Consider the following 27,810-nt stretch of genomic DNA (forward strand, 5'->3'; position numbering starts at 1 on the left):
TGTTACCCTGTGTCACTGCTTCCTCATGTAGTCAAAGTTGATAATTTAACAGGTACCAGTGGTGAGATCACCGTCAGTCAGCCTGTAGACTTCTGTAATGGGACTACATTTATTCTAGAGTAGTCACTGAAGCTATGGGAGGCTCTCTGCTTGCAATCTGTAGTGAGAGGATGGAAGTTCTGCCATACTAACTTCTGAATCTCAGAATTTGCTCTAGGCAAAGGCAGGTGTATTTGATGGCAAAATAAGAGCAGAAGAATGATTGCTAGCTTTAATTCTTTCATTCAGTTGCCACTAAGGAAATGTAGTTTGAGCTGTGTACAGCTACAAAGGTCAGTGAATATTTTTGTTAAGGCAAACTATTTAATACATTTCTGTTATCTTAAGCAAATTTGCACTTGTGAAGAATTTGAAATACCAAGAAATTTAAGATTTTTACGGGCTTTGAAGTTTGATTCATTGACAAGTCTATTGAAATTTCACTTTCCACATTTGTAGAATTCAAATCACAAACCCTTGAGCACCACAAAGTAATGAAGACTTCCACCTTGCAAGCCATCTGTCTTTAGACCAGAGTTACAGTGGTTAGAAATAAAGGCATACTATGGAAACAGTGGGACCATAATGGAAAGAAAAGGCCAGATTACCTATGGGACTTCAGCTTGAGGATTACAGAAGCTTCTAATTCTTACTTGACTAGAACTGTACAGGGGAATACCTAAAAAAAATTCCTTTCTTGGTCTGAGTTTGGCTTTTATGAGTTCAGGTCAGACTTTAAAACACAAAATATGCTGCTACTAAGAATAATACTTGGGGAAAAATACTGTTTGCAGCTTGTAATTTATTGTTAGTCAATAAGTACTATTTGAAATCAAACTGAGAGGTGACTGCTTGACAAAATTTACTTGCTCTTCTATTTTTAGAGATAGTAGTGTTTGCCTCAGGTCCCCTTTTTACTGCCTTAGAGATTTTTTATTATTTTACTTTAAAACCAAGCCTCCACATAATAACATGGTATTTTCCATCACAGATTCAAGTGATTGAAGATGACAGAAATAACCGTGGGTCAGAACCATTTGTCACTGGAGTGAGAGGGCAGGTCCCACCTCTTGTTACTACAAATTTCTTGGTCAAGGATCAAGGTAAACTATTTTTATTTTCCTAAACAAACAAACAAAACACAGAATCAATGACAAAACTGTGTCTTTAAAGGAAACGTGTGTTTTACCAACAGAAGCTTAGTTTCAAGTCCTGTGTTGATTTGATCTCTGTTTAGATTCTCATCATTGTTTGGTAGCTTGTAACCAATTTCTAGGTAAAAAATGTTTTCCAAGGCAGATACGTAGGACCAGCATTAGCAGAGGTACCAGAAAGCAGCAAATGAGGCCTCTACTGTAGAGCTTTATAAAAAACATTTAAGAACTGAAATCTACTAGCAACATCATTAGAATTGAACTGGCAACTGTATTTTTTTAAATGGAGAGGGATGTAAATAGGTCTGAGGGCTCCGTAGAGAAAAGATATTTCGTCTTTTAGTTGCTGAAACTTCTTTTGAGCTTTGAAGTTCCAGAAAAAACTTCAGAATCTGATTCTATAATCAATTATTTTACTCTTCAGCCCAAATTACAAAACGAAACAGTAGAAATGTTTGCGTAGAGTTTTCTGTCTACATTATGTTTTAGTCTGTGAATATATGAAACAAAAATGCTTTTTTATAGCTTTAGGTTGACAGGGTTCATTTGTTCATTCATAGGTTCATTTGTTTTAAGGTCTTTTATTATATATAATTAATAATGAAGAGGTATTTTGTTGGGAATTCAAGCTTTCCATAGATTAAAACAATATTTAGCTAAGCTCATAGTGTGTGTGGCTTAACGACACAACTTAAGGTATCTTTGTTTCTGTTCTTGAGTATGAACTGAATTTGTACTGAAATTTGTGGGGCTTTTATATTTGTTCCCCAGGTAATGCAAGCCCCCGCTACATCAGATGCACATCTTACAATATTCCCTGCACGTCTGACATGGCCAAACAATCCCAAGTTCCCCTGGCTGCTGTCATAAAGCCGCTGGCTACTCTGCCGCCGGAGGAGGTGAGAGCTGTGCTGGGGTCACGTGTGCCATGGGCACGCTCAGGTGTCAGCATTCAGCACATTTGTTTAGAAGCATATTGAGGTGAAGGAGTCCAGGTAAACATTGATTCGCCAACAGGCGTGTGATAGCAGAAGCTTCTGCTTCTGTAAGGCAGAAGAATGTTATGTTCCAAACATTTAGTATTTTGACTGCCATGATAATTTCAGCTTTTTTGCAGAAGCTGTCAAGCACTGTGACTAAGTGACCAAAATACTAGGGTGCTCGCAGAGGTGTACACTTCCAGCTGATCTCCATTTCTTTCTTAATCTAAAGTCTTTAAATAGCTGCTAATCATAGGTATTAAGTCTTTTCTAGAATGCCAGGTTGTGAAATTGGATGGGAATGTATGGAACAGCACTGGTTTGGCTGTCTTATATGCATGTATATGCACGGCACTGTGTGGGATGATAGAACAGCACTAAACACTGAGCATTGCTGAGCTGCACTTGTATTTCTCAGCATGCCCTTTATCTCTTAGCATTTGTTTCCTTCTAGGTGTAATGTGTGGCTGTTGAGCCTTTTATCCACTCCTGTTTGGTTGCTGAAAATGTGAAAGCTCAGAGACTTTTACAGAGTTTGACATTTTTTAAAGTAGGCTGAATACTCTGGCTATTGTGTAGTGTTAGCCTGCTTGGAGCAGTGACATGAAGACAAACAGGGTTGTTAAATTTGAATACGTAGGTCTGCAGTGTTCTGTGCCCTGTTAAACCTAAGTGTAGCATCTGCTGAGGAAAGCAGTTTCCTCTGGTCTTTTAAGGGTGCTTTTCTCCTGTTGCATTTCATTTGTGTCTCTAAACTATGGTTTGAATTTAAAAAACTGCTTTATGATAAAACTGATCTGTGGCTGAAGTTTAAAAGGACCACAATAGGAGAGTAAGATCTTACTTGATAACTTGGAGGCTTGTAGAGTTACACATTTTTAGAGACACTTTACAAATAATAGTTGTTTGAACAAACTTTGAACAAACACTTATAGTGTCCAGAAAAAAAAGGCTACGACTGGAAAATTGCCCTGGAGACCAGTCAGCTTCTAGTACTTAGGAGTTCTTAATGGCAAGGGCAAACTCACTGTGGAGGGGCCTTTCCAACAGATGCAGAGTCAGCTATTCAGAGCTACAGCACTGTAAACAGAGCTGAAGCTTTACATAGCTAGGTGGGGTATCCCATTAATGACTCTAGCCCTCAGAATACTGCTGTGCTAGGGCTTGAATTGAAAAGCACTTAAATACTTGTTCAGGCTTCTCACATCCCTACACTCTCCCACAGCTGCCAAATGCCAAATCCTATGCAGTGTGCAGGGAGATAGCAATGACTACACAATGCAAAGTTTAAAACTTTCTCATCAGCATGAGACCTTTCTTTTCATGTTTTTTTCCCTTGCTTCCACAGACCCTTCCTTATTTGGTAGACCATGGAGAATCCGGTCCTGTCCGATGCAATAGGTGCAAAGCTTACATGTGCCCTTTTATGCAATTCATTGAAGGTGGAAGGAGGTTCCAGTGTTGTTTCTGCAGCTGTGTCACTGAGGGTAAGGTTTCTTCTGGAAATGCCTCTCTGGGCTCTACTGGAAAGGTCTTTGAACAAGATGCAAGCAAATAAGTCTTGATCATGTTATGATCATTTATAATGAATACTGTGATTTAGTATGTGTCTAGTCTTGTAAAAAATTATTGGAAGGCATGTTCAGTGTTCAGTTCTGAAATTGTGTTCGAAAAGGTGTTTATGTGTTGTAGTATTGTAGCAAATTTTTAATATGAGGTATTTGTAGCATAATGTGTGGTGGTTTAAAAGTCTATTGTATTTTCTTAGGGTATTTCAAAAGTACAGGGTCTTTTAACAGGCTGAGATATAGGTCTAGCATGTGTTAGGATTATTTTTTTTCTCACAAAGCCTTTTTTTGTCTCACTAACACTCCTTTGAGATGAGATTGCAGTTAAATCTGCTACAGCTGAATAAGAGTGTTCAGTACAGGCCAGATAATATTAGTTGCTTTTCTAAATTACTACAAAACATGCTTCCTTTTAAACAGAAGTCACAATGAGCTGCTCATAGCATGACATTTGTAGATTTGTTTTGAAGGCACAGAGGAAAGTAAGGTACAACAAATCTTATGATGATGTTTTCAATGTTCCATTTGGTAGCACTGATGGCTTTTAATGGACTATTCTTACCACCTCAGTTATGCTGTACAACTGTTTGTACTAACCAAAATGGGGATTAGAAATGGCCAACTTTAAAAACCAATTTTGTCTGGTGATTTTCTGCCTGCATACACTCCCTGTCCTGCTCACTCAGCAGCTGTATGAAGGGCTGTACCTGTAACAATTGAGCAGAGGCAGAAAAGGGAGGGATGCTGAGACACTGCTGATGAAAGCAATATTGTGAAAACACGATGTAGTTGTACCTAAAACTTAATAACAACTTTTGTTTTCTCTGCAAATACCATGAGGTATTTCTTCTTTGCAAGTACCAAATTAGCTTGCATGGGATGTTTACAAGAGTGATAAAAGCTCATATGTAATCTTAATGATATCACTTTGTTTTCTTTTCAACTTTTGAAACTTGGAATGTTTAGAATAGTTTAAATGTGGTGAATACTATCATTCCAGGTAATCTCATTTTAATCTCCCCTGGGGCTGTATAGACAGCTATATAGGATTATATAGACAGCTCAGCTATAGCTGGAATAAATTTTGTCACCCGAGCAGTTCTGCACGAGGGAGTGTCTGTCATGGTAGTTCTTGGGGCACAAGGAAAATGCTTTGTTTCTACAGCTGAGTTTTGTAGGCAAAAATTTAGCTTAACTCCCATTTTATTTTCTTATGCTTTGTACCAGCACAAAAGTATTGGGTTCTGGGCATGTGGTTGCACTTCTGCTCCTCCTTAATCCACTATAAGAAGGACTTAATCTTTTTATCAGAATAGACAATGGGAGTCTCTGCACGCAAAAGTGGCTGGAGGCTTGACTCTTGTGCAGCACAGGAAGGGAAGGAGAAACTAACTTATATGGCAAAATAAGGAGCTCAGTGTTTTAGTAAGCCTGACTTGAGTCAGTAATGCTCTAGCCTGTAGTTTGCCTCAAACTCTCTTTTAAGTAATTTGTTACTACATATATGGGGGGATTTTATTTTTCCTTTGGACTAGATCCTTCAGAATAATCCTAAAACTGTAATGTAGTGATGGTTCTGATATGAAATGGAAAGGAGATTCAAGAAAAGTGTAACAGTGACTATCCTGTGTGCTGTCTGGTGCATGAGACAAACTGGAATAAGATTGTATTGTTTTGCTTTAATGATATTCTTAAATTGTATTAATATTTTTAGTACTTGTGTGCTAGCTCAGAGTGCTAGTTCACTTTCCTGGAGTTTTGTTTGAAACAGTTGTTGTCATGTTGGCTCTCTAGTTACAGTGTTTATTATGGGCATATCACTGAGTTTAAGGATTTTTCCTTTCCCAGTTCCACCTCACTACTTCCAACATTTGGATCATACTGGAAAGCGAGTCGATTTCTATGACCGACCTGAGTTATCACTGGGCTCATACGAGTTTCTAGCAACAGTTGACTATTGCAAGGTACAGTAGTATGTTTTCATTGCTCTTTTTATTTTCCTTTTAAAGTAAAAAGACTATTTTCTTGAAATAAGAAAGATATTAATTATCTGGGGATGATTTCTAGCTGGCAGAGATAATTAACAGCATTAATCCAGCCCACTTTATTGTGAAAAATTACATGCTTGTTTGCTTATTTACAAAACCAGTGGAGGTCCCAGTCACACATGGCATAATATAATGTAATAGCTGTCTCTGTATTTTTTTTTCTGGAGCTATATAAGCAGCTATAGCTGCACTTACCTTAGGAATTCTGCAGAAGGGATTCTTGTGCAGTAGACCTTGGCAGAAAAGGGAATTGTAGGAGAGGTTCAATGCAAGTACATTAGTAACTATGCGATGTGCCGCCTGTTCCACAAGGCAGACCTTACCTATTGATCTTCCATTTCAAATCCAGCTGTAGTGATTAGAAGCAGAAGAAAAGTGTGGAAATGTATATTTCATAGCTGTTTTGCTTTTAAATAAAGACTTAAATTATTGCCTCCTAAGGAATAGGGAAACTATGTGCAAGATATTTATTAAAGCAACTTATATCTCTCCTGAAATATTACGCTGAGAAAATAGATGCCTAAATGTTGTGAGTTGATACTGGTTGCCTTCTAATGCCTCTGCTTTACTTTGAGTTAAGCAAGAGTCCAATTATTTTCTAACAGCATAAGAAGAACTTCGAATCAACCAAGATGTGATCTTCACAGCTTTTTTCAGAGTTCTTATGTTTTGCTTTTGTTTTGAGTACATGTTTCAGTGTGACCTATAGACTTCAGAAAACTACTGACTAAAAGAAATTTTTCATTCCCAAAGAAAGCCTGATTTTTAGAAGGAAAAGGTTGTAATCCTTGGAGAAGAAAATATTTTACTTTATATTCATGGGATCACCTATGACAAGTCTGGTCAGAGTCCAAAGTTTTGAGAACTGGCAGAAATCTTCCCTGTCTACTTTTCCAATCTAGCTTAGTCATATAAATGGATTACTTAGTTGTAACTGTTTTTCTCTGGTCAATGGTAAAGTCAGTCCAGGGCATTTAATACCAGTCCATTTCAAACATAGTATGATACTATGTCTGTTAGTTGGAAAAGGATAGGAGAGAGAGTTTAAGAAACAACTGCTGCTTGTGGTTACAGAGGTACATGAAAGCAACTAAGTTTTGACCAGCATTGATTTGTCTGTATTATGGAGCTGTTACATGAGCTGCATTACATGGCAATAGTGTGATTTCTTCCCTCTCTTCCACAGAATAACAAGTTTCCTAGTCCACCTGCTTTCATTTTTATGATTGATGTGTCTTACAATGCTGTGAAGAGTGGCTTAGTAAGGCTAATATGTGAAGAATTAAAGTCACTCCTAGATTATCTGCCCAGGTAGGTGTATTGTAAACTACTGTAGTCAATGCAAATGGGGGATGCTGTGATTTTTTCTCTTCAAAAAATGCTAGAAGTTTAAAAATTACTTGATAATCCTGTCAAGCTTTTCTTCAGAAAAAGGCCAAGCAGAACATCTTTTTTGAAACTCTTCTTGGTGAAAATACATTCTACTTCCTTTTATTTTTCCCTTAATGTGTTGGTTATATGTAATGGCTTGTCTATCTTCTTGGATGTGAAGGCAAGTATATCTCTTACAGGGAAGGGAACATGGAGGAATCGGCCATTCGAGTCGGCTTTGTCACCTACAACAAAGTTTTACACTTCTACAACGTGAAGAGCTCACTGGCACAGCCACAAATGATGGTGGTCTCAGATGTGGCAGATATGTTTGTGCCACTCCTTGATGGTTTTCTGGTGAATGTGAATGAGTCCAGGACAGTTATTTCCAGGTAATATCAATTGATTTACAATGTGTGTAGTAAAATACTTGTTTGGTAAATTCAAATGTTATGTGCTGAATTGTCATGTCAAGTCACTCCATGTACTTTAACTTACTCTTTGAGATTAAGCTGCTGCAGTAGGATGGGGAAGTTGAAGGGCTAAGGGATTATTTGGCTCATTGTCCAGCTTGGCAGAAAGTGTATACAAGGGGATTTAGTGCAGAAGGACATTTCTGGGGAGAAAAAAAAGGAAAACCAAACAAAATCCAGCCCAAGAAAAACCCCACCTAAAATAAAGCCACAACAAAACACAGCGAGGATGATGCAGACTAAAACTGTAAGAATACTGAATCACTGTCTTTAATTCAACTGCTTAAATAACTGCAAACTGAGACAACAGAGGTGTCCAGTTTTGGTTCTGTAGAGGAAAAAAAAGTGGGATAGAGAAGATAAAATCTGAAAGGAAAGAAAGAAGTTAGCAAAGCTTTCACAAACTGTTTACTATGGTACTTGAACTGTATTTAATCTATGGTGTGTAGCTAACATTTTGGGAAATAGGCCTGGAATTGCATGTTTTTAGAGAAAATTTCTAGCCTTTTTAATGCATTAAACAAGCCTAAATACAAAACTATGGATTACACATATTAATCTTTGAGTAGTACACAAGATGCTTTGCAAACAGAGGCCAAATGTCACTAGTATTTCCTAAGAATTTGCTTACCTATGTATAGTGGAATATATTAAAAGATAAAAAACATAGAAGAGCTGTGGAATTGGCATCAGTTGAGGCTATAGAGAAGACACTGAGGATATAGATGAGAGAAGCCAATGGAGAACAATGCAGCAATTTTCCCACAGATGAGATGCCAAATACTGTAAAAGTTACACAAATTTACAAACATGTTAGGGACTTCTGTTTAAACTACCTCAATCGTATAAATGATCAACTACAGCTGTGTGACTTTTCTTATTAAATAGGATCTTGAATTGCTCTTTTTTTTTCTTGTTCTTTTCTAGTTTGCTGGATCAGATTCCAGAAATGTTTGCAGACACGAGAGAAACAGAAACTGTATTTGCACCTGTGATTCAAGCAGGGCTGGAGGCACTGAAGGTTAGTAAATGCATTTTTATGACAAATTATATTTATGACAGCCAAGTACTCTGAAGTTCATATTCTGCTAACACACAATAACAAGACAATTCTAGAGATTTTGTAAGGTCCTTGTAGTAGATGCACTACGTGTAGGGAGTACTTGGCTCATTCTTGAAGTGCATGAACCTTCTGATTTGTGCAGCTATCTATATGTTCTTTACCCAATTCTTTTTTAACTAATTTGTTTCAAAGTGCAAGAACATGGCTTACTCTCAGTTGTCTGTCTGGGTTTTGCTTTAAGCAGTTCATAGAACCTACAGGAAAAAAAGCCCTCTAGCATTAAAAACCAGCTGCTGAAGTCTGTTAAGCCTCATGGAGGTGTTCCATAGTTTGGTGTCTTTTTAATCCTGTACTCTGGTGAATCTTAAATAAAAGGAGAGAATATCATCTGTCGAAGTTGCCTGCAGCAATGTGCTAAACAAGCAAACTTTTCCTAAAGTTCCTCCATTCTAGTACTTCATCCAGACAGAATTACATGCATGGTTTAACTCTGATTTGTATCTACTGACCAAATTGATTCCTGTATGACCTCACCCCAAACTGGTGACACAGCTCTATTTGTCTGTCACATCCGTCAGCGAATCATTTTAGTTGGAAGAGACTTTTATGATAAGTCCAGCCTTTAACCCAGTACTGCTAAGTCCTCCACTAAACCATGTTCCTAAGTGACACTTCTACACATCTTTCAGATGCCTCCAGGGATGCTAACTCCACCACTTCCCTGGGCAGCCTGTTCCAGGGCTTGACAACCATTTCCATTAAGAAGTTTTTCCCAATGTCTAATTTAAAACTCCCCTGCTGCAACTTAAAGCCATTTCCTCTTGTCCTGTCTCATATTACATGGGAGAAGAGGCTGACTCCCACCTGACTACAATCTTCTTTCAGGTAGTTGTAGAGAGCAAGAAGATCTCCCCTGAGCCTCCCTCTTGTTCAGGCTGGACAACCTGACTTCTCTTACTTTCTCCTCAAGCAAGAACTGTGTTCCAGACCCTTAACCAGCTCCACCACCCTTCTCTGAACATGCTACAGCATCTCAGTGTCCTTGTAATGAAGGGCCCAAAATGTCAAGGTGTAGCCTCACCAGTGCTGAGTACAGGGAGAATGATCCTTAAAAGTCTCTCTTAAACTCACTTTTTGTTACAATTGTTCAATCAAGAAATAGTAAAAATTGCTAATTGACTTTTTACATACTGCATATGTGTCAGAGAAAATAACTTATTAGACATTAGCTAGTGTTGGCATAGGGTGTTGATTTAAAATTGCTGATCTGTTGAAGCTCAGATAACAGAATTCTTTGCCATTTCTGTGACTTTTTTCCACAAATCCAGTAACTGCAAATCAGGGAAGAAGACAAGGCAACATGTTTGCACAAAACCTTTTGTATCTGGGTCCTGTTTTACTCTGTATCCTCAGAGAAAGTTCCTTTCTCCCTACTGTGAAATTAGCACAAATCCAATAGAACTCAGACTTGCTCTTCTGTAACTGACCCATAATTTGTTCTCCCTCTGTTGGACACCAGAGTGACAGTGAGCCTGTGTGTCTGGTAGAATCACCCTGACATTAAAAGAGTGATGAGGTTGCTTGAATGTTTGTTCTTGAATCACAGCTTCCCTTATAATTTTTGTTAATGTTTCTGACCTCTGTTGTTGCACTCACTTTCCTACAGGCAGCTGAGTGTGCTGGCAAGCTCTTCATTTTCCACACCTCTCTGCCCATTGCAGAGGCTCCAGGAAAGTTAAAGAACAGGGATGATAGGAAACTGATCAACACAGATAAGGAAAAGGTAATAATGGTTTGCATAATCTTTACATAAGGGTGTATATTATGCTTTTTATGGATTAAAATAACTGAAACAGTATTAAAAAAATTACAAGGATAGCACATTCTGTAACTGTCCCAGCTAATATCATTTAACATTCCACTTTTATCTTCTGTTCCCAAGCAGGGCTATGGAGCCTTGACATCATAAGGACAGCTCTAGTCTGAGTGCAGGAAGAGTTAGCTCTAGATTATTACACAGGGTAAAATACCAAAATCTGCATTAAAGTAAATGTACTGAATTTACAATTAAAGCAAAATGTGTAGTCATTGTCATAATAATTAACAGTTCTTCAAAGGCAGAGTCAGGGAGAACTTAGATGATTCTACTTTACCTGAAGAAAGATTTAAAGTATAGGAGTATTGAACTGGGATTATAAACTGGGTCTCACTTTCCTTTTCCTGGACAAACTTCTGATGTCATCTCTGATTTCCTTTCTTAGACTTTGTTTCAACCACAGACAAGCTTTTACAACAACTTGGCCAAGGACTGTGTGGCCCAGGGCTGCTGTGTGGATCTATTCCTGTTTCCAAACCAGTATTTGGATGTGGCCACGCTGGGTGTGGTACCTTACCAGACAGGAGGCTCCATTTATAAGTATGCCTATTTCCAGGTAGGAGTGACATTGACTCAGACTGCTGTCTGATCCAAGTAAGAATTGTTGTTTAGCTGAGAGTTATTTTCTTTATAGTGGGAACCACAGTGAAGAAGTACTTCTTTGGAAGTAAATGGCTGCTTAAATTTCAAAATAATCAGCAAAATTATTTGGTAGCTTTGTGTCTTTATACAAACATCTCTGTTAATAACAAAACCCAACAGGAAGAGCTAGGCTGTTACCTCTTAGCACAATATTTTATTAGCAGGTCACTGAGCCTGGTATCAGTGACTTTTAAAGTAAGACCACAGGAGGGTAGTATCTGGTTTTAAATTACTTTATGGTTTATGAAGCTGGTGTGATTTTTGAAAGTGTGAAACTTCAGTTATTGCTTGCCTTCTAGCTGGAGACAGACCAGTACAGATTCCTGAATGACTTGAGAAGGGATGTGCAGAAAGAAGTGGGATTTGATGCCGTAATGAGAGTGCGCACAAGCACAGGTGGGTGTTAGCAGGGAGGAATCTTAATGAATCGGCCACTTCAAGCATGTCTCATGGGAAGAAAGAAATCTTCCTGGAGTTTAAAATACATAGTGACTAGGCTATCCCAAAAGCTCTGCTAAAGCTTTGGAATTCTAAGACTTTTGTTGAGACTGTAAAGATCCCTGCTGAAATAGGATAACTTGGTGTCAGAGTCAAAAGGCTGACTATGTTGGTATTCTGTTGAAAATGGTCGTTCATGTTGGGTTTTTCCCTCTTTTAGGTATTAGAGCAACGGACTTTTTTGGAGCTTTCTATATGAGCAACACAACTGATGTAGAGATGGCAGGTCTGGACTGTGATAAAACAATAACAGTGGAATTCAAGCATGATGATAAATTGAGTGAAGATAGTGGTGCACTGCTACAGGTGAGGGGGGAGGCTTTGTAAAAGAAGGGAGTTGGTAATTGAACTGAATTATTAGACGCTTCTTCAAGGAATTTTTTGTTCTTGCTTTGTGCATCTTACCATACTTTTCCAGCATACTTGTTCTGAGGATGACCTAGACTGCTTCAAACCACAGTCCTGTCTTCTAAGACCAGGTCCCTTAATACAGCTGCTAAAATTTGCTGCTTGTTACCTTTCATTGACCCTGATTCTTAGCATGTACCTCTAGCTTATTGTCCAAGTCTTTTATGTAGTTACCGTATTTGTTTTTGCATCTGCATCCTAGCTTTTAATAAAGTATATTCCAACCCTGCCCTTCTTATTGTAGCAGGACCTAATTTCTGTGTCTCCTGGCGTTTTTGTCCCCTGCAGTGTGCTCTGCTGTATACAAGTTGTGCAGGACAGCGACGGCTCCGCATTCACAATCTCTCCTTAAACTGCTGCACGCAGCTTGCTGACCTCTATCGGAACTGTGAGACTGACACCCTCATCAACTACTTGGCTAAGTATGGTAAGGGTAAATATGGAAACAGGAATTGTAGCCTTTAACTACTGCTAAAATGCCTGTTTTGTCACCCAATGACACCTGTGTATTCCTCCCGCTTCAAATGTCAGGTGCCAGTTGTGATACCTCAGTCAGTTATGGGAAAGAGCATAAAGCTGTGATGATTGTATTGCTGCTTAGGACAAGAGGTACAGATAGAGAGTGTAGGCTTATTCTTGAGCGTGTAGCTTATTCTTCCTACAAATTATTTTCCAAATATTTTTAATAACAGTTTGTATTGCCAGCTGTCTGAATTCATCCTTATATTTGTTTTTGGGCTGTTCTAGTTCATTCCTTAATTGTTGCAGAATTTTGCTTTCACAAGAAATGGTGGCCCTTGTTCATAGATATGAGTTAAATGTCATATACTTATGCACTGTACCCTATTTACCCTTTCTAGCTTGCAGTAAAAGCCTAGAAATCCAACAGAGATTGAGAGTTGTGTATGTTTATTAACATTAAAATGAAGGAAACAGTCAATTTTCAGACCATTAATGTAAGATGGTCAGTCTATAAAAGGAGTTTTTATAGAACCCCATACTTTCAATTATTTTAAGTATATTTTAAGTACGTAGGAGATAGAGAGTTCAAGATTATGTAATAAAAGGGAGTAAAGGAGCTTCTTCAGGTTCTCAATAGGAATATATCATCATTTTCCTACAAGTTTGAAGCGGGAAGAATAAAGGCTTCCATAAACAAAGAGTTATTCAGATTTCCTTTGTGGAAGTAGTGTTGGGGGTTTTGGTGTTCTTGAACAATCACTTGACAGCAGTCCGTCTCTTTCCTCTCTCTGGGCAGCATATCGCGGAGTCCTGAGTAGTCCAGTGAAGACTGTACGAGATGCACTGATCAACCAGTGTGCCCAGATCCTAGCCTGCTATCGAAAGAACTGTGCTAGTCCCTCTTCTGCTGGCCAGGTAAACTCCAGTGCTTTCACTTGAATCTCAGGCTTGGAAATTCAAAAGTGATGTCCAGCTTCTTCTTACTTAGTCTGCTCAAAAAAAGTCAATTCCTTTCCTCAGCAGAAATTTGCAAAGAGGAGACTCAGGAAACTAGATACACTACTACAAGTAAAGCTGTAGTTGAGAATGGCTTCTTGGACATCTGTCTGGAGCGCAGGGAGCACTGCCTGCCTCGGGGAAAGGTTTTATGTTTCTTTTGCAGTCCATGATATAAGTAGACTATCAACTTTCACTCCTCATGGCTGTACCACTTTGTTGCTTCGTGCAAGTCTCTTTTTGTCGAACATAAGCTTATTCAGCAAGACAGCTGACCAGCTTCTGTCTGCTTGTGACTTTTAGCTCATCCTCCCCGAATGCATGAAGCTGCTTCCTGTGTACTTGAACTGTGTGTTGAAGAGTGACGTTCTGCAGCCCGGCCCAGAGGTCACAACGGATGACCGTGCCTACATCCGTCAGTTAGTGACATCCATGGACGTGGCTGAAACTAATGTTTTCTTTTATCCCAGGCTTTTGCCCCTGGTGAGTAATTCAAGATCTGCTTGGCACTTGAGGCTTGCTGTTGTCTCACTGACTCATCTTAAGGAATGGCATTTATATTTTAGCAAGGGAAAGTGATTTGAGAAGTATTTGGGGATCTGCCATCTGGGATATTTCACTTCATTTTGCTCAGCATTACTGCACCTTGTGAATTTCTTGGGGGATACTTTTTTCCTGAGCTGTAAGCATATGACTAGTGACAGATAAGACACTTTTGACCCTTTCATAGTCTTTTTTAAAAGTCCTAAGGCTTACAACTTTGTGTAGTAATTTTCATTATTGCAAGGTAACTCCACATACTGTTCTGACTTTTCATTACCATAGTTGCTGGAATAACACTAAAAACTGATTACATTCCTACTCCAGGGGGTGATATTTGAACTTGAGTCTTTCCACAGAAGCCTTGTGTTCTCTTTTGCTGACCAAGTCTCTGAACTGCTTCTGTGTCACTTTGAGTAAGAAAACTAAGGAAAATTCTACTTCAGTCACAAGATTGACTACTTCTTGAGAGTCCTAGAAATGAGAAAATCATTGGTGTCTTTGTGGCAGAAATTTTCAAGACTTCCTAAAATGTTCTTTTTTTATAACTTTTATTTTACTTTAATTTTTATTTCCCTGTAAAACAGACCAAAGCAGATGTTGACAGTGATTCCTTGCCAGCAGCCATTCGGAACTCCGAGGAGCGTCTCTCCAAGGGTGACATCTACCTGCTGGAGAATGGGCTGAACATCTTTGTGTGGGTGGGAGTCAACGTGCAGCAAAGCCTGATCCAGAACCTTTTTGGAGTGTCATCCTTCAGTCAAATTAGCAATGCCTTGGTGAGCTGGATGGCAGTGTGGGAGCTAGAGTCTGTGATAGTCACCCAATACTTAAAACTATGAGAAAGCCAGCAGAAAAAAATAGCATTTCATTTTCATTAATAGAAATGAGAGAAGCACAGATGTGTGAAATATTGATAGTCTGGGCATGTCAGGCATGCTTTTGCCTAGGTTTATTTCACAAGTCATATCATTAACAGTGAAGAGAACAGTTGATATCTAAATGGAATAAATAATTGATGTCTAATTCTGATTTCATGTCATATTCTTTTCTAAGTAGTCGAAGTTCAAGAGATTGTATGCTAATGTGGTAGATATTTCTTTACCCTTTTACAGTATGCCAAAACTGCTGACTTCTGTTTAACATTGCTCTATTTCCCAAGACTAATGGGGATTGGATATCTTTCATTCCAGAGTACCCTGCCAGTCTTGGAAAACCCGTTTTCAAAGAAAGTGCGGTCTGTTGTTGATATGCTTCAAGGGCAGAGATCCCGCTACATGAAGGTAAAAATGTCCCCCATTTATAGCTTTAAATCTCCTTCTCTCTTAGTAGAGTCAGGTGATGCCTGGTGATGCTGCAGTCCTGAACTTACTCTTCCCAATCTCATAAATGTTATTTGAAGTTTTCAAGAATCTGAAAACAAATTTCACTAGTTTTGGAGTTTTGTGCTTACCATAGTTCTAAAACTTCCTTTTTTCAGACCTATTACAATATACTACTATATGAACTACATAGATGGTATTTTCCTTCTGTTTAGAAAGCATTGAGGCTTAACCCAGCTAAGTTACAGAAGTCAAAGCACATAAGCCATATATGCTGTGATTCTGGCTGGCTATGTTTGGAGTTTTCAGCATGTAGCTTTTTGCTCCATTTTCCTCATGAAGATGTATTCTAATAGCTACTCACTATTGGTTTTGTTCTTGTTTTGTTTGGTTTCTTGTAGTTGATAATTGTGAAGCAAGAAGATAAGCTGGAAATGCTGTTCAAACACTTTCTAGTGGAGGACAAGAGTCTGAGTGGGGGGGCTTCATATGTGGACTTCCTGTGTCACATGCACAAGGAGATTCGGCAGCTACTGAGCTAGAGGAGTGAGTGGTGCTAGAACTCAGCAGTGACATTTCAGTCTCCACTAATGACCTGATCAGACGGCCCAGCGCCCTCAAAAAGGACAACATAGAAATCTGTACAATTCCATAATTTTTAATACACATTGCATTAGCAGAAATCCTTTCAACCTTTCCCAATCCCATATGAGAGATGAAATATTTTCCTGGTGAGGGCTAAAAAAAGAAAAAGGCCTTTGATACCAGGTCTTTTATTTGCATCTAAATTGTTTCCTGTGCTTGGCAGGAGTTCACCCCCCACCCCACCCCATGCTCGCTAATCCTGTTGTAATGAATGTAGGGTTTTTTTCAGTTCACTGTACATGATTCAACATTGGGTGAAAAGCGATAACTCTTCAAAACTTCTGGTAGCTGCTGTGCATTTGTGTGGGTGTGTGTGCATGCTCCAAGTGTGAAGAGGATGCACAGGTGGGGAGGGCAAGAGGCAGGTCAGGTGATGGGAGCTGGAGCAGCCAAACATTTTGTGTCTCCTTTAAAGAGGGAAACATGATCTGTCAGAGCACAGATGTATCATGTGGCTGTCCAAACCAGAAAGCCATGAAACATGAAATGAGTGGTAAGCCAGGAGGCAGCAGGGCAAACTTCTCTCCACAATCTTCCCCGTACTATAAGTTGCTGTGCAGAACTGTAATGGAGTAATCAGTAGTTAAGTGGGCAAAAATCAACAGCTTCTGAGCAGTGTAGGGGTAGAGATGGTACTTCCTGTTGACATGTGTGGTGACTCCTTTCCTTCTCATTGCACGGCTCTGTATTGTCCTACTCAATCCATGTTCCATGACCTCTCCTGCAGAGTTTACCTGTCTGTCAGATGGTGGTGGGAACAAAAGCTTCTTAACCTTAAGCAGAAAATACCTTTAACAAGGTGACAAGGGACTGTGTACGAACTGAATGATAAGGAAGTGGCCATTTTCAACCATATTTTTTGAATCATAGCCAACAAGCAGGAATTTGATTTATACTGACATGAATTTGAGAGTGCTTTGTACCCTGGAACACAAGGAAGGGGATACAAAACCTTAAGATTTAGACTACTGTAATAGGTATTGCAAGCACCTGATTTTGGCTATTGACAGCACCTGGGCCATAGCAAAGAGTTTCATTACTGGATGTTTATACCCTCCACATTCTGTCTACTGATCAGCTTGCACAAAACCTTTTATAAGCCTGTTTGTTAAACTAAAATACCTCAGACAGATTAATCCATCCGCTTTGGCTGCTCTGCTGCTCCATTTTGCAGGGGTGGATGAGAAGACTCCTGTGAAGAGGGAGCTAGTATAATCAAATTCAGAATTCTAAGGGCTTTGTTTATTTACTTTTGAAAGGGGGCTTGTATATTTTAACTTGAACACTTAACAGGTGTTCTTCCAGTACCCAGGAGTTTAAGCTACCAATAGCACTAAAAGTGAAAGGAAGAATGTGGATGGATTAGAGAACATGTTATCTGGACTTGATATTTCATAGGAAAGTCCTTGTTAAAATCAGAAAAATATCTGGCTGTGGTTTTAGTTCCATATCCTGTAGCATGTATATAAATCCATTTCTCTTCTAATGCTGCTAGTTTGTCTTCCCTCCCATCACTACACAGAAAGGGGAACATGAAAATTGTAATGTAGAAACTCTTTCAAGATGTAGTTGACAGAACTTTCAGCGGTTTTGTATGAATGTGGCTGACTTTTTACTCCACATACTGCCTCCAACCAAAAAATCTAGAGGATTTTTAATCAGAGGGGGAAAAAAGAACTTCCCAGGAATATAATGCACAGCAACCACAGACTTCCACAAATACTAATTCTAGTATTAATATTGGGGGGTGTGGGGGTGGAAATGAAATCATGAATGAACCTTTCATTTTCTTCACTTGTTTTTCCAATGCATCTTTTAATTTGTAAAGAAATAAAAATATATTAAGATGTATTTTATGTCATTGTTAGTAAATAAACACTGCTTATTTTTCCAAACCCTGTATTTTGCGGGGAGGGGGGAAATGGGAAGGGCTGAAGTCTAGCTCATTGATCCTTTACAATCCAGTCTTTGCTAACCAAGTTCAGTCTTTCTTTTTTTGTCATTGTTATTATTTGCACTGAATGATAAGAAATTCAACAAGAGTCAACAGACAAAAGGTACTGTTTAATCTCAGTATTCCTTTATTTAGCTGATTGGTTTTTGACTTTCTGCCCTGTCTGAACTTCCATTTCACAAAGAAATTCCCTTTTTTTGCTGACACAGCTTGAGTCATTGACTGGGTGGGGGGTTTTTTGGTCTACTTAAGCAAATATTGCCCTTACCTTGTGACAATGTCAAATTAATGACTTCAGCAGTCTTAAAAGAGCTCATATTTCAGAATTAAAGGTACCTGGGTGAATTGGTTGGGTTATTTTGGTTTTTTGGGTTTTTTTTTTGGGGGGGTTTTTTTTTGGTTGTTGTTTTGGTTTGGTTTTTTTTGGGGTTGGGTTGTGGGTTTTTTTTGCTGGGAGTGTTGCTAATTGCAAAAATAAAAGTTCAGCGTGAACTGGCAGTGTTATCTTGACTGTACCCATGAATATTGCTGTTGTACAGTTTGCTGAGAGCCTTATAACAAATCTGTATGAAAGCACAAGACAATCTTTGCTAAATATCCAATAATACTAAATTTGCTGTCGAATATTTTTGAGATTCCTCTCCTATAGGATGTACATTATGTCCAGAATCTGCCACAGAACTGGTGTGATAATGACGGGCCTTGTGGATCTTGTACATTAATTGTGTGGAGTAAATTGTGCAGCACATTCTGATGCTTGTGGAAATTGCTGTGGAGAGCCCATGTCTGTTACCTTCTCTCCAGGCCCAGGTGGAGGACACTGTGGTGCTGTTGGAGCAGCCCTAAGCAGTGTCTACACCTAACTTTTCAAAGGAAAGGAAAACTATTCCCTCTTTAACTTGTTTCTAACATAGATGAAAATACTTCTTTGCCTTGTGTTCATACTAACTAATGTCCTGTATTATAACTGATAATTCATGAATATTATATTGTCTCTTAAGAAGTTAATGTGAAGCTTTTAGCAATTATGTAAATAAGCAACTGAGTGGTAATTCTAGAATATGTCTGTTGGATTTACATAGTGTAGCACAAACCACTTTCCCATTTACAGAATATTTTAATACTGTAGGAATTATTCAAGGTTTGTATAGAAAAGCAGCTGTCAAGGGAGCTTTAAAATTACCTGCAGATATTAAAAAACAAACAAACAAAAAAACCAACAACCACAAACCCCAAAAACCTTAACATAAGATTTCTGTTAGTAAAAGTTGTTTCCTGTTCCTTCCCTTTATGGTCTCCAACAGGAGCTGAGCTGGGGGCTCTTTGTTGTAACAGCTTGGTCCAGGAGCCCTCTCTCTGCAGGTGCGTTCAGTCGCGGCGTGCTGTGCCTTCGGGGAACAGCTGGGCTTTATCCCTGTCAGCTGCAGGTACTGCGGGGCCGGTGTTAGCGCAGACGGAGGCAGAGAGGCTCACGGCAGCTCCAGCCATTGTACAGTGGGGTTGGGAGGGAGCTGCCAATAGGTCACCGCGTCGGGCTGCTGCAGCAGGGCTGGCGCTGCCCCTCCAAGCCACTTGAAAGGCGCGCTGACAGTCGGAGCTGAGAGGGGCGGGGAAGGCGGTGTTGCTCCCGTCCGGCCCCCTCCGGCCTTTCCCCGCCCCGTGACGGCACCACCGCAGGCGGGCCCAGCGCCGCTTCCTGGGGCGGGCCCGGGGCTGGCGGGCCGGCCATGGGGGGCGCCGGGCCGGGGTGGGGGCCCGTGGGGCTGTGGGTGACGCTGGGGCTGGCCTGGAGCGCGGCAGTGGCTCTGGCCGCGGAGGATCCGGCCGAGCCGTGCGGGGCGGACGGGTGGGCGCAGGACGCCGTCCCTCCGGGCGCGGCCTTTGTCGCCGCCGCGTCGTACCGCGGGCCCGGCAACAACGACACGCGGAGCAACAAGGCGCTGCCCATCCTGCTGTGGTGGAGCGGGAGCCTCTTCCCGCACTTCCCCGGCGACACGGAGCGCATCGACTGCCCCCGCGGCTCCTGCCTCGTCACCCGGAGCCGGCGGGTGGCCCGGCACCGCCGCACCAAGGCGCTCATCTTCTACGGCACCGACTTTAGGGCGTACGAGGCGCCGCTGCCCCGCCTGCCCCACCAGACCTGGGCGCTCTTCCACGAGGAGTCGCCCATGAACAACTACGTGCTCTCGCACTCGCCCGGCATCCGGCTCTTCAACTACACGGCCACCTTCCGCCGGGAGTCCGACTACCCTCTCACGCTGCAGTGGCTGCCCGGCACCGCGTACCTGCGGGCCCCGGCCGTGCCCCTGGCCGAGAAGGACGCGTGGCGGCGGAAGGGCTACGGCCCCGTGCTGTACATGCAGTCCCACTGCGATGTGCCCTCCGACCGGGACCGCTACGTGCGGGAGCTCATGAAGTACATCCAGGTAGGTGGGCTGAGTGCAGGGGGAAGCTGTGGCGTGGGGCTGCTCTCGGAGCTGGGAACACCTGGCTGCTCCCCTCTACCGCTTCGTTTTAATGGGGTTTGTTTGTCCTTGTTTTTAGCCAAGACGCGAATCATAACGGGATGCATGCTGACTGCAAGCTGGACAGAAAAACTAGTTGTATTCCTTCCCAAAGCGTGATCTAGACTACATCGCATGCCAGTAGGTAGGCATGATGCAGATGTTAGATGTGGAGTTGGCCGCACTCGGGATCAGTCACAAGCTGGGCAAAGCCTGAATAATTTCGGTCTTGTGGATCAAGTGCCAGAAGTTGCTGAAATCTCTGGGTTTTGAAGTTAGCATACAGGAAGGCTGTCCCTTTACAAGCTCGCTCCCGTTTGAAAGTACAGGAGTGAAGTTAAAAGGCAGGTTGCTCTGTTGTGAGAATCTGCTCCTTACCTGTGTTGTGGTAGGACCATATTGTTTCTATGATGGCTTGTACTGCTATGGTACAGCTGATGGTAAGTAGCTTCATTAAGTAAAGTAATGGTTCTTCCAAGCAGGAAAAACTGCATTTTTTCTCTTAAAAAGTGTGAAGGATATTAGATTGATTAAAAAAAAATTGTTTTTAGACTTTGCCAGAGACTTTTTTTTCTAGTGGTTTCTGTTGTTTCTATTGGTCATGATTCAGTTACTGTGTAAGGTCAGGTCATCATGTACTGAGTAGTGAAGCAAAGGCAAAAATAATTTTTTTAAAATTACTGTCTTCTCAAAGTATGGTGCAGGTTCCAGCTCAAACATGTTCTCTTGTATTTTTAGACAGTATTCTTTTAGCTCCTTGTATCAGTTTTTCTCAGTCTGACAATTGAAAAATTCTGTCAGCTTGCTGAGACTGGCTGGAACTCTGTGTAACTGTTTGGAAGAGCACTATGTCTCTTAAGTAGAAAGAGAATCTTTAAATTGACATAGAGTCAAATGCGATTCTTTACTTGCTGGTTTCTGTTTTGTCCAGAAATACATTTTTGGGTGGCATCTGCGTGCTCCCCTCGCCCCTCAGTCTGTAGTGTGGCTAATGCTGCTTTTGGAACTGAGCACTTGGTTTTCTCTAAAGCTTGTAGAACTTAGACTCTAGGAATAGTCTCAAGAGGAAGACCTTGGAGTGAAAATGAAGCCAAATTAACATAGCTACGAACTGATCCAAGTTAGGAATTGTACAAGAACCACAAGGTCTGAAAACAAGTTCCAGGGGAACAAATCACTTTGTAAAGATGCTGTTTGTTATTTTAGGTTGACTCCTATGGTAAATGCCTGCATAACCGTGAGCTCCCCAGTGAGCGACTGAGAGACACTTCTACAGCCACTACAGAAGATTCTGAATTTATGACTTTTATTGCCAGGTACAAGTTCCATCTGGCCTTGGAGAATGCCATATGTGATGACTACATGACAGAGAAGCTGTGGCGTCCCATGCACTTGGGTGCTGTCCCAGTGTATCGAGGCTCCCCAGCTGTGCGGGATTGGATGCCAAACAACCTCTCCATCATTCTTATAGATGATTTTGACAGCCCCCAAGAGCTGGCAAAGTATCTGGATTTCCTGGACAAGAATGGAGAGGAATATTTGAAGTATTTAGAGTATAAAAATGCTGGTGGAATCAAAAACCAGTTCTTGCTAGAGAGCTTGGAGAAGCGGGAGTGGGGTGTGAATGACATGACTCTGCCCAATTACCTGAATGGCTTTGAGTGTTTCATCTGTGACAAGGAGAACACCCGGGTCAAAGAGGAACAGGAACACAAGAAGTCTCATGGAAAAATTCCAGCTCCCAGACCTCATATAGCTCAGTTCAAACACATGGGATGTCCTATGCCAACCCCTGGGTTTGGAAGTGTTGAAGACCTCTCTGGTGGAGACAGGTAACATGCCAATATTATGCTTTTTGAAGGGAGAAAAAGCTTCAATAGGAGCTGTAACTTTAATAACTCTTTGTACTTAAAGGAGCTCTTGTTACTTCTCCAGCTACATTTTGTATTATGTCTTGTGGGTGGTCTAGGGGGTCCTGCTAATACTGTGTCATGCTGAGGCGGAATGAGAGGCTTGGACAGCGGTGCTAGCAGTTAAAGTGGAGTGTGACACTGAGGATATTCTGTTAAAATGCTCTGTTACCTCAGGCACTGGGGTTATCCTTTGTCTATCTTGGCCTCTTTGCTTGAGGGAGGGATGTTTTTCAGTACAGTGATGGTAAAGCACTTGGCAGCCCTCGGACAAAAGCAGCTGTGTAACTCTACAAAGTACTGCGTTACAATGGGGTTGCCAATGTTCACTGCAGGCCTGGTTGACTCCTGTAGACTTCAGAGCAGAAATTAGGCTCGCCCACAATACAGGACTTAATGCTGTTTTGTGTAACAAAACACTGGCTCTGTTCGAGGATGCCAGTTATTTAGAAGAGGGACTGTGCAGGAGAGAAAACAGATTGAGCAGCTTCTTGTCCCTTGTTTTCTGTTGGTTGACTGATTTACAGGAGCTTTTTTTATGGTAATGCCTTTTCTCAGTCTCGGCAGCGAAATGGCTTTTTTCTTTGTAGTGTGCTGTGCATCGCCCTACTCTGGAGAGTTCATAGAAGGTCCAGCTCCATAGGTTTTCTGTTTGAGCATCAGGTGGCAGTAGAGAAGTACCTGTGGAGGCACACACAGAATTGCTGCTGGTCCCACGTGCAGGTCCAGGTGCTTCCATCATTCTTCACAGAGGTCATCAGCAGGGAGTTTTGAACAGCTGGTCCATAATTCAAGCTACAGTTTCATCCCAGGGAAGTTTCCGTGTCTCACTGTTACTCTCCTCATCTGTAGGCATGAGATGTGTCTGGAAAAATTGTTCAGGGGAAGCTTTTACATTCACTGATATTTACTTTATAAAGGTATGTGTCCATAGTTCCCAAGGCATGATCGTGGGCATCTCCTGTTAAATACAGTAGTTGCTATCTGATAAGCATCTAAGCTTTACCCATTTTTATTTGCAAAATGGAACATGACTACTTATAATTCTAACTGGTGTAATAATAGCATAAAATTGCCATCAAAACGTTAGTTAAGCATACCCATATTTTTGTCTGAGTTTGACAGTAATGTTATTTAACAGTGTGATCAATTTAGATGAATGCCTACTGAGCCAGTCCGTGGAGTGTTTTGTTAGTTTAGAAAAACATTATTGTGAAAAAATGACACAGATCTAGTGGGGATACAAGTGCTAGGCTGTATGCACCATGCAAGGTCTGACTATAAACACATTGTGACTTGTGGTTCTGGAGCCTTCTGAACTCAGAGGACAACAAAGGAGTTTCTGTTAGAGCATATACCCAGTTACAGTAAGGTTACACTACATATTTGCATGCTCTGTAATCTTTATTCCCAGATGTAATTTGTTTTTAGGGTTGAAAAATATGCTGAATTGTCAGAATGCTGCTGCAGTCAGAATCTCTCTCTCTGTAGGTGTATGTAGCTGGAGCACTATCACACCTTTAGCTGTATGTGTGGGGATGTGGTTTCTCAATCCTTATGCTTGCAGCTTCACTTGTATTTGGACTGCTGGGTTTCACTCCCAAGTAAGCTTAAGGAAGAAAGCTGTAGAACAGGCAGTTGTATGTGTCAGGTTGTGGTCAGTCACTACAATCTACTCTCAAAATAATATAAGTACTCTGTGATAGATTTTATTTTAACAGAAGTTTTTATTCTCTGCAATTAGTAATTTAGTCTCTGTGGTTAACACGGTAGTGATAGTATATACTGATACTTCTAGAATATTGTAAAGCTAACAGTGAACTTATATTTGCTACAGAGAATTTTCAAAGCAAGTTTCTTTAAATGACTTAGAGCACAGTGGCACACTGACAACATAATTTGTTGTGACCATCTCTGGGCCTGTTTTCATCTTAAGGGAAAGAAAAACATGGTTTCAGTGCTATTACAGCTGCAGACTGATTTGGGGCTTTTAATTATTTGTGATGATGTCTCTCTTTTTGTTTCAGTTGGAAAGAAATGTGGCTGCAGGATTATTGGCAAAGCCTTGATCAGGGTGAGGCCCTCACTGCTATGATTCATCGCAATGAGTCTCATCAGGGAAGATTTTGGGACTACATGCATGAGATTTTTCTGAAGAGGACAAGGCAACACTGACCCATCTTTGTAAGAGCTTGATTTGAAAATTGCATTGAAAGTTGAGACTGAATTCTTACTCACTTCAAATGTTTGCCTTGAAAAACCAAAACCAAAAAAACTCTCACAGAGACAATTTTTTTCTGGTGCACGAAGTGAGTAAGTTTCTGTTATGATTGGATTTCAGCAGTGGAAACATTAGGAACTGCTTTGGTTTGAGTTTCAGCTCTGTGATGTGAAGCCACTCCTGGCTTGCAGGTGTCAACATGTGGGGCAAAAGAGGAATTTACTCTCCTTTTGCATTTGCTGTACATATATTGTGTCTTACGTGACTGCAGGCTCTTGCTCAAGTGCCCTAAGATATTTCAGGGATTTTTTTAAATCTTCAGAATATTAGTTGTTTTTTTAAGTATTTTATCAATCACATATTCTCTTCATTAAGATGTACTTTTAGTTGCTATTAACAAATGGCTTTTCCAGTGAAGGAATTACAAAAGACACATCTGTGAAGAGCAATCGTGCCTTATGAAATTGCTGCAATAAAGTCTCTTCTCCCCAAGTAACATGCCTCAGATACTGCTCCTTTTCAAGCTAACTGAATAACTGTGGGGAGGTCACTTAACTCCCTGCCTAATTTTCCTCTTTTGATGACTTAGCAGGTCATATGTGCAATGGAATGGCAGAACAAATTCTTTAAGCTGCAACTTTCAACCAAGTATTTCACACCAGAAAGTGTATTACCTGGTATTGTGTAGAACAAAATAAAATTCTATACTTTGGTTAAGTTTCCATCAAATCTGAAATCTGTAATCTCAATTTACTGTTACCTTCTTAATGCTAGCAATTCAGAGGCCTTTGATTTTTTCCTTTTGAGTATGTGCAGCTTTCTGCCAAGACAAATACATTTTCACAATGGTACCTTTGCAGTGGTCTCTGCAGTTTGGATACAAGTCTTGAAGTCTTTGTATGCTGAAATGGGTGATGAGAGCCAGGTGCACTGAGGTGGTTTTGTATCTCTGCCGACGTTAACACATTGTGATCCTGGTCTATGAGCAGAGTTCCCGAGTGACAACTTGTGGGCTGATCTCCCTTGCTGCATAGCCTGTATTGCTTACAGGAATAAACAAACTCCACTGTTCCCTGCCAGAGTGGGTATCTTTCTGAAATAATTGATCTTGCAGTGGAGGCAAACTAATTAATTCAGGGTCAAAGGTTTAAATGCACAGGCACAAATGGCCACACTCTAGTGATGTCTCTGATGGTATAATGCTATTTTCTTTTTTCATTTTCCCTCCTTCAGAAGTTAACTACTGACTAAAGAGCCAGAGTTTATCTGTGCTTTAAACAGTTTGTTGCTAATGAAAGTCTACAGTCTGTTATGTAAATTGATTTTGTAAGACAGTTTTTTGCAATTGCTATGGGAAGTTTGATGTCTGTCAGTAAAAGTTAGGAACAGCAGTGACTCTACATTCTCTTCCTAATTACATCACTGTCTATTGCTTAGTGCTGTGTGCTTCACTTCATATCCTTTTCTTTCCACTCAAATTCCCCTTTATAATGTTATAGATATGGGATTACAGGTATAATACCAGTATAGGTAATGATCATCTCCATGTTTGCCTCTCAGGCGACAGAAAAATATTGCCATGTTAAAATCACTGTAAGGGCACCTTGACAGCAAAGACTTCAGACCCATGACTATCACTGGATTTTTATAAATGTAGAAAATGCATACAGTGTACATTGTTCTCACCTAATTGTTTTTAGGAGAAGAATAGTTTTTTATCTCTCTTCTCTAATAACAGTAACAAGTGATTCTTCAGCTAGAATGTATTTATCAGTTAAGTTCCTTTTTCTCAGTTATTCGGGAGACATGAATACCTAAGAGAATAATCGTTAAACTGGATTACTCAAATCAGATTAAAAATTACAGATGTGTATTCAGGATTGAAGAGGCCACTTGCTGGAGAAGTAAATTAAGATAAAACAAATTAAGGCTGCTTTAGTTCTGAATATTGACTTCTGCTAATCAAGTTAATGATATTTAGGTAAATTGTTTGAAGTAATGCCTTCAGTTGCATCACTTCATGTTTCTGTATAGAAAATAATTCAGTCTTCTTTAACCGCATTCTCTTAATATCTCAAAACACTTTCGTATTCAAATGTTTGGTGGACTAGCCAGGAGAAATCATGATCTTGCTTTTTGTACTAAACATAAAAAATAAGAACCAGGTACTAGCACATGCTACTTTTACTCTTTTATCCTGTAATTGAAGTAGATTTTTCAGAAGTGCAGCATTTATAGTAATTTCCAGGTCTATAATATAATGTATCTACTGTTGCCAAAATTAGACATGCTACATTTAATGCACTGTCCTTACATGAGTAACAGGAGGAAGTACCAGTATAAGTATGTGCATCAGCACCTGCTTAGTCCTTGCTGAGTGATGTCCAAAGCCCCATTTTGTCTTCCTGCTCAGAAACATGAGCATGTTTCTCAACTAACAGTAGCATTGAAGATATGGTGGTGCAAGCTGAATAGTAGCTAGCAAAGTAGGTAAAAACTTCTTCCTTGGGGCCCTGATTTGTTCATTAGCTATTTCACAATAGTATTCCTCCACCACTATATACTTCATGTACTCAGTATATTACAATCAACAGCCAACAAGGTTATTTTGTTGGTCCTGCAGGCTTTCTTTATTGCTTTGCTCTGTGTCTGTACTACAGAAGGCTGTTGCTTTGAGCTTGATGACTGTTGCCAAGCATGAGTATTTCTGATTGCCATCTGTCTTCTTAAAGTGTGTATGGAAAGAGTACAGATCTGAAAGTAAATTGATTACAGATATTCTATGGGTTTTGTCTGGTTTTCAAAGTACAACTTCCAGTTTGTAGTTGAGTCACAAGTCACTTGATAGCTTTCTTTTCTGAGTTTTTAGTGTCTTCCTAGGTTTAACTGTTTTTTACAGTCTTAGAGGTGGTGAACTTCTCAAAAGGTAATGAGTATCAGCTACCACTCTTAGCTGTGAAGCTCACCCAAGCCTTGTTTCTTTTGTGTCTGCAGTGGTTTTTTCTGTAGTCATAGATCATACTAGCTTTCATCTCTCTATGTCACAGTACTTCCATGATTTATAAACCATGTGTCTGTGGCCTCTATTAATATAGTAAATTTATTTCACTTTTTATGTATGGTGTGTAAGAATTAA

The 27,810-nt window shown here is 40.3% G+C and overlaps 2 protein-coding genes across 5 annotated transcripts in view; both read left to right on the forward strand.

Moving 5' to 3' along the window:
* Positions 1 to 18,145, forward strand: part of SEC24C (SEC24 homolog C, COPII coat complex component) — a 36,796-nt gene extending 18,651 nt beyond the window's left edge. For all 4 annotated transcript variants that reach the window (XM_064716326.1, XM_064716327.1, XM_064716328.1 and 1 more), the window contains 17 exons: positions 1,031 to 1,142; positions 1,965 to 2,092; positions 3,522 to 3,660; positions 5,590 to 5,705; positions 6,976 to 7,100; positions 7,361 to 7,552; positions 8,561 to 8,654; positions 10,363 to 10,479; positions 10,958 to 11,128; positions 11,514 to 11,610; positions 11,873 to 12,018; positions 12,409 to 12,547; positions 13,379 to 13,497; positions 13,882 to 14,061; positions 14,706 to 14,897; positions 15,312 to 15,401; positions 15,842 to 18,145. In XM_064716326.1, the coding sequence (XP_064572396.1) occupies positions 1,031 to 1,142; positions 1,965 to 2,092; positions 3,522 to 3,660; positions 5,590 to 5,705; positions 6,976 to 7,100; positions 7,361 to 7,552; positions 8,561 to 8,654; positions 10,363 to 10,479; positions 10,958 to 11,128; positions 11,514 to 11,610; positions 11,873 to 12,018; positions 12,409 to 12,547; positions 13,379 to 13,497; positions 13,882 to 14,061; positions 14,706 to 14,897; positions 15,312 to 15,401; positions 15,842 to 15,982 (2,298 nt within the window). In that variant the 3' untranslated portion in view covers positions 15,983 to 18,145. The remainder of the gene's footprint in view (positions 1 to 1,030; positions 1,143 to 1,964; positions 2,093 to 3,521; positions 3,661 to 5,589; positions 5,706 to 6,975; positions 7,101 to 7,360; positions 7,553 to 8,560; positions 8,655 to 10,362; positions 10,480 to 10,957; positions 11,129 to 11,513; positions 11,611 to 11,872; positions 12,019 to 12,408; positions 12,548 to 13,378; positions 13,498 to 13,881; positions 14,062 to 14,705; positions 14,898 to 15,311; positions 15,402 to 15,841) is intronic.
* A 1,934-nt stretch (positions 18,146 to 20,079) lies between these two features.
* Positions 20,080 to 26,080, forward strand: FUT11 (fucosyltransferase 11). The gene is made up of 3 exons (XM_064717275.1): positions 20,080 to 20,465; positions 21,750 to 22,375; positions 24,481 to 26,080. The coding sequence occupies exons 1-3, from the start codon at positions 20,208 to 20,210 to the stop codon at positions 24,626 to 24,628; spliced, it is 1,032 nt and encodes a 343-aa protein (XP_064573345.1). The 5' UTR covers positions 20,080 to 20,207; the 3' UTR covers positions 24,629 to 26,080.
* Positions 26,081 to 27,810: the final 1,730 nt, after the last annotated feature.

Source organism: Zonotrichia leucophrys, chromosome 6 (assembly GCF_028769735.1).
Source record: "Zonotrichia leucophrys gambelii isolate GWCS_2022_RI chromosome 6, RI_Zleu_2.0, whole genome shotgun sequence".
Classification (NCBI taxonomy): Eukaryota; Metazoa; Chordata; class Aves; order Passeriformes; family Passerellidae; genus Zonotrichia; species Zonotrichia leucophrys.

Excerpts from the sequence above, each read along its gene's own strand:
- FUT11 (XM_064717275.1), top strand. The coding sequence starts at position 20,208 with ATGAACAACTACGTGCTCTCGCACTCGCCCGGCATCCGGCTCTTCAAC. Across the intron at positions 20,466-21,749 it reads AGCTCATGAAGTACATCCAG|GTTGACTCCTATGGTAAATG; the intron begins GTAGGTGGGCTG and ends TTGTTATTTTAG. Across the intron at positions 22,376-24,480 it reads GACCTCTCTGGTGGAGACAG|TTGGAAAGAAATGTGGCTGC; the intron begins GTAACATGCCAA and ends TTTTTGTTTCAG.